Consider the following 6,607-nt stretch of genomic DNA (forward strand, 5'->3'; position numbering starts at 1 on the left):
ACTCAGCAGCAACAGTCCAGTACACCACTTCAAGTTTCATTCTTAAGCAGTCAGCTTTGTGTGGAGTTTGATCAACCCAGACAGAGACACCCCAGTCCAGCTCTCCTCTTGAGTCTTATTCATAAAACCCTCCATTGGACAGATGTGTCAGACTGGTGGGAGTGACTGCATGGTGGGAGTGACTGCATGGTGTCACTGCTGATTTAGTGTAGCACCTTGTGTCCTATCGTGTGTTGCTGTGAAATGGAATGACGACGCAGATGTAGTCATCTGTTTCTCTAGTTTTCACCGTATGTATTTCTGTCTGAAATAGATCACCATGGGTCTGGGAGATGTACATTTTGTACAACAATTAGCATTTGTTGTTGAAATTCACTGCTAGTGTATAAACACTGAGCAAAAATATAAATACAACATGTAAAGTTGTGCAGAGGAGTATTTATGTATGTAATGAAGCCCTGTTGTCGGGAAAAACTGATTCTGATTGGCTGGGCATGGCTCCCCAGTGGGTCAGCCTGGCTCCCCAGTGGGTGGACCTATGCCCTCCCAGTCCCACCAATGGACCTGCCCAGTCATGTGAAATCCATAGATTAGGGCGTAATGAAATTATTTCAATTGATTCATATCTTTATATGAACTGTAACTCAGGAAAATCTTTGAAATTGTTGCATGTTGCGTTTATATTTTTGTTCAGTATAAAAACACAGGTCCAGACAGCACAGTGGAAGCCATCAGAGAAGGCAACAGAGTAAAGTGCAGTTTTCTGTAAACCTGCTTTAAAAAAATGAACCCCTCATCTAACTGGTAGCTGGGTGGTACTGCTTGTCTCTGTGCATGCTGTATGTACTGTAGACTAACATGGGAGTGATGTCCTGTCCATGCCTGCTGCCCCTCTTCCATAAAGCTCTGTGTCGTGTGGTAGCAGGGATACTATTGTACTCTATGTTGTGTCTGGGCTGGTCTCTCTGCCGTGACCATCCTAGCCTGGAATCCTTTCTTGAAGTGAAGCAGAATAATTGAGTTTGTATTCCAGGCTAGTGCCATCCATATTTCTGCCAGTGAAAATGCTCCCATGGGATGTAGCACTCGTTCTGCTCTCTCCCCTGCAGAGGCTGGGTTTGAGATGATCCAGTTTGAACCATCTGCTGCTTCAACCAATTCAAACCTCTAAAATTGGTTCTACCATCAATCAAATGTTTCAGAATCAAGTGAAAATGTAAAACAAATAGATATAATGGCACAGAAGAAAATATTGGCAGTTGAAGGAAAGGCTATCAGACATGACATACTGTATCAGTGTTACAGACAAGGGGGAGCTTTTTGGTTTTAACTATTGGTTTGAATGTCGCTGTTTCCCATTCCAGCAGAGTATTTCAGGAGGCCCGGGGAAGACCGGGCGGAGTTTTTAACTGGCTATGTGAACAGGTGATGCCATCCAACGCCAAGCACTACAGCATCAACCCACAGGAGGAGAGTAGAGGTGGCACCACGTGAAGAAGAACTGAAGAAAATGTCAAAATCATCTCAGAAAAAGAAACTACAATCTGCTGTACTATAATCCTAACCTGGCGTTCACATCCTTAATATCCAACTGTAACCCAGTACCTTTGTGTAGGATTTAGGTGTTTTGTTCTTTAAATGTTCCTTCTTTTAAATCTGTTTAGTTTATGTTCATTATTTTCAGTGTAGTCTTCAAATTAATAAGGGAAGATTAATTCTAATTTTAATTTACTCCAATATTTTTGATCCTCTCTGAAATTAGTAACTATTTATGTAAACTGGCTTATTTCTGTTTTGTTTTTTTCAGATTGCTATGTTGCTATGGTTGTTTGCTTTCATTCTTGCTGATGGAAAAATGCAGGTGTCAGTTTGCACATACAAGAAAACTGACATGAACTGATGAGGCTTGAAGAAAGGCGGTGTTAATTCAATTTTAAGAGTAACTAATATATCTTAGTAGCTTTTTTTGGTTTATTTTAATGTTGTTAATTACCTATTTTGGGCAATAAGAGGACTACAATATTTTCACAGTCCTTTTTTACAAATGTTTTTGTTGTCAGGAAAAAATAACCTTTCCTTTTAATACTTTGTGAATTCAGATTTTAAGAAAAATATAACTGTAAATATTATTCAAATCACTGCATATAATCGTTTCAGAGAGAACCATATTTTTGTGATGGTTCATCATAAAAGGCTGTAATGTGCAAGAGCGCAACTGTCAAAGACGAGGACATTTAATGCTCTTAAGTCGTATCATAATCCATTTGTAGCACAAAATGCCATGATAACCCCACTGAGGACTCGATCCTACAAGAACACTGTTGGCTTGCTCTGTAAATACTGTTGTCTTTCTTACTGTGCTAATGTCATACCAGCATACTGTTCTGTCTTCTACATAGTGAGCTCAAAAGTGCACAGCTTCTAAAAGATGACACAAGGTTAACACTGGACATTGCTACACAATGTCTCTCAAAGAGGACACCGGCTCAACTTCTTCTAGACTCTCGCAAGTGAAAGGCTACTGTATCTGTGACTGAAGTCAATACTATATAAAAAAAGAACATGATACAAATCCAAAGCACACTTTTACTTTGTATTAGTTTGAAAATACCAGATGTTGAATACTAGTGTCCAGATAAATTTCATACCAATCTGCACGTGTTTCATTTTGTTATGGTTATCTTCAGTTTTTGTTTTCCTTATTAATGCTGTTTATCCATTTTGAACAGAGCACCTGCTTTCAATGTGACAGGAAATATTTCAAGTCAGATATATTTTACATACATTTATTGTGATGTTTTCTTGAACTGATTAGGAAGGCAAAACATCTATCATTACCTCAGTCCTGTGAGTTTTATCTTAGATGAGATGACAAATTCATTTATTTTAAATTTAAACCGGTTGAAATTATGAATGGATTATGAGAAAAGTTGTTGCACTGTGACAAAGAAGGAAAGTGACCATATTCTATTTGCACATTTCAAGTGTTGGATATTTAAAATGGTCTTGATCAGATGATACATGAAGGAATGTTTTTTTAAGAATCATTTTTTATTCCCATTAGAGATTAGTCATCTTGACTCTTGCAATTGGAAAAAGTTGTTTTGCCCAAAGGGCATTTATTTAACAACAAATAAATAAATACAATCCATGTATAATCCATAGATTGGAGCATTTCGGCCTAGCCAAGTATCTGTAGTCACCACATCCATTTCCTGTAGGGACTGGTTTGTTGAGATTGAGAAATGTTCATTTCCTGTAGGGACTGGTTTGTTGAGATTGAGAAATGTTCATTTCCTGTAGGGACTGGTTTGTTGAGATTGAGAAATGTTAATTTCCTGTAGGGACTGGTTTGTTGAGATTGAGAAATGTTAATTTCCTGTAGGGACTGGTTTGTTGAGATTGAGAAATGTTCATTTCCTGTAGGGACTGGTTTGTTGAGATTGAGAAATGTTCATTTCCTGTAGGGACTGGTTTGTTGAGATTGAGAAATGGTTCCTCTGAAGCAGAATGCTGGATTCTTGTCAAATAAAATGGGGACTTGTTTAAGTAATAATCAAATTAAAATAAACATGTTACGAATTCAAAAAAGAGAAAAATGTATGTTCCCTTGAATGATTTACATTTTTATTCAGAAGGATTTGTATCAATATTTTTGTGGTTGTTAATGATTATATTAATAATAATTATTATACTAACAATATTAGAATGTACTGTACATCCATCCGATTCTTTCTCCATTCCCTGTGACCTTATACAGTAATCTTATGTTGATCATCAATGTATTTCAGTAATGTGTGGAAAAAAAGAAAACTGCAAATGACCTTGTAACAGAGTGCCGTCTTTGATGCCAGTGTAGTGGCTATACACTTATTTGTTGATCTCTCTATCTTCCTCTTTGTCTCCCACTCCTTCTCTGTCTCACTCTCTCCTAGTATTAGTTGTAGTTGTTATGTAGTTAAGATGTAGATGTAGCTATTAGGAGATGTAGGACCAGTAAGGATAGAGCTTTCTCTTCTTAATTACCATAGTTATATATATAAAAAAAAGCTGACATTCATTTCAATACCATTTGTCTATTTTCAGTTTTACTGTTCTCACATGGTTTCAACTAACCAAAGCAATCATTGAGGACATTTAAATCAGAAATTTCTGTAAGACCGAATCGTAAACAAGGCATTGATCCCCACACTTGAATGTTTAAAAAGGGGTGTGCCATACTACCTTAAAAGCTAATGCTAGATATACAAACCAGTTCTGTTATTATTTCACAAGAGGGACACAAGCTATAATTATGATTGAGTATAATGGATTTTATTACATTAATGGAGAAATCATATATTTTTTAGAAAGTTATAACGGACTAATGATAATAATGGCTATTATAGATAATTATTTTAAACTCGTTTTGATGTTTGTACTATTAAACAATATCCCAGTGGCCCCTGGCACTACTATTTTTGGATACAGTTGTATTTAATTTTAGGTGTCTACTTAATTCATTATTATTCATTCAGATTATAGTTTGAGTTCATTATCAACATTTGAGAATGTAGTGAATTATTTTTGTACTCTTGCACCATTGGAAGCAGCGTTTTACTTTAATCAAAGCCAGGGTATCATAAAACATTTACATTGTAGATTCATTCAAGTGCTTCGTCTTTATTTAAAGTCTTCTCATTCAAAGATGGTATAGCCTGCTTGTTTTTATAGACATTTGCACTGTGCAATAACTTAATCTTTAAGACCCTCCTGCTAAAGGAAAACAAGACAGTGCAAAGCTATTGATGAGTTGTTATATGAAGGGCTTATTGAAATGATACCTAAAGGACATGTTTAATTTTAAGCAAATCACAGAACCACAGAGTTGAGGTAGGATAGGATGTATGCATCATTCTCATGAAGACAGCCAAAATGTGGCACATGTCGGAACCTGTTGGTAAACGGGACATTATGGCAGCAGTATGTACCCACTGAGAGCATGAGATGTTTGTACTAAGTAAGGCTCTGTTATACATTGCAAGATGCCATTTCTGTTTTAAATGTCCCTCTACCAATATCACTCACTATACCTGATTTACTATTTGATTAGAGTAAAAGTTGGCTGGCTATCCATTCAAAATATTTCATACCATCTCTATTAGTTGATAAAAACATTTTTTTTTTTTTGTGATTTCATAGCTTGGACTTTAAGGTAGCATGGCTCTGTAGTTGCTGTACTTTTTTCCCACATGGACAGCAGTTTACAGCTGATGAATGTTACACATCTTGCTAGACTACTTAATCATTGGATAATTGGTTAAAAAAAAATAAAAAAAGAGAAAAAAAATGAAATAAAAAGACCTGGAAGGTGTTGGATGATATATTGGGTAGTACCCTAACCATTTAAACTTGAATCTTGAGGCAAGTGCTAGGCAATGGCCAAACAATTATCCCATCACTGAATTAACAGACACACAATGCACACATACCTACTGTAATAACAGGTACATAATGTTAAAGATATACATGTTAAAGATATATTATTGCGCATGTCTATTTGTTGAGGCTGAACCCTCATTTCAGATGAAATTAACTCCTTGCTGTCTGAAATGTTTACGTAGGCAGCACTGTTTGTATTATGTTTGTGTCACGCTTAACATTATGTTTACCAATGAGGCAACATGGCTGGACTGGAAAACATGAAATGAAGAAGCTGTAACTGATACTGTAGGGTAAAACATACAATTATTTAAAATGGGAAATTGTCGGTTAGTGAGTACCATGGCATGGGCCACTGCTAGAGCAGAGAGTGAGTGAGTGAGTGAGTGAGTGAGTGAGTGAGTGGGTACAGGGGGTTTCGGGAAGCGGTACAGTCATTAGAAGTCCTGTGGGTCTTTGTGAATATTCTTCCTACAGTACATTTGACCTTACCTTAGCAGAGGCTTTTCTTCTCTCATGCTCCCTCTTGGGTTCGACCTCTGATTGCCTTGCCCATTCCTAACACTTGCCCATGTTTTAATGTTAACAGACTTTTTACCGCGAGAGCTGACTGATAGGACTGAATTCTGAAAGCATCTTTCAGGTCTTCTTGTATGGCTTGCTCAAGCCCTGTTGTAAAATAAACTGAAGTGGATGGGGGTCTCTCACATCTCAGATGTGGAAAGTAATTTTATATTTGTATTTTCAAATAATGATAATAATAAAAATGTTTGTGAAAAGGTTTCCATCCTCTACTGTGGTCCAGAAATCGATGTGTTTGTCTGGAAAAAAAATAAAATAAACTGTTTTGAACCATTTCACTCATTGTTTTTATTTTAAATGGAATATTGTTTAAAGTTGAATTGGTGTGGGATTAAACCTTTTGAGTTATATTTGCAAAATAATGTATGCCAGAAGATGCAACAAAATTAAAATGCACAAAGTTGAATATAATGGCCTATAGTGTGTGTATTGTTATTCTGTGGTACACTTCCATTCCCATCCCCAAAAGTCGGATGTTCATGGAAGAAATTATACAAGTATTCGTTTTTTTGGATCACATGCCATTTGAATCATCACCATACAAATAAAATATGATTTACCATTACCAGATAATGATTATACTGTATGTTAAAATCTGAAACAA

General features: G+C 36.2%; 1 protein-coding gene across 9 annotated transcripts in view; it reads left to right on the forward strand.

Annotated features, from left to right (window-relative positions):
- LOC110507900 (RNA-binding protein Musashi homolog 2) overlaps window positions 1-6,273 on the forward strand; it is a 404,988-nt gene extending 398,715 nt beyond the window's left edge. For 5 of the 9 annotated variants that reach the window (XM_021588303.3, XM_021588309.3, XM_090223842.1 and 2 more), the window contains one exon: window positions 1,365-6,273. In XM_021588303.3, coding sequence (XP_021443978.3) covers window positions 1,365-1,409 — 45 coding nt within the window. In that variant the 3' untranslated portion in view covers window positions 1,410-6,273. The remainder of the gene's footprint in view (window positions 1-1,364) is intronic. The other 4 variants (XM_021588310.3, XM_090223841.1, XM_021588306.3 and 1 more) reach the window with 2 other exon arrangements.
- Window positions 6,274-6,607: the final 334 nt, after the last annotated feature.

This window comes from Oncorhynchus mykiss, chromosome 27 (assembly GCF_057628025.1).
Source record: "Oncorhynchus mykiss isolate SJ-2025 chromosome 27, ASM5762802v1, whole genome shotgun sequence".
Lineage (NCBI taxonomy): Eukaryota > Metazoa > Chordata > Actinopteri > Salmoniformes > Salmonidae > Oncorhynchus > Oncorhynchus mykiss.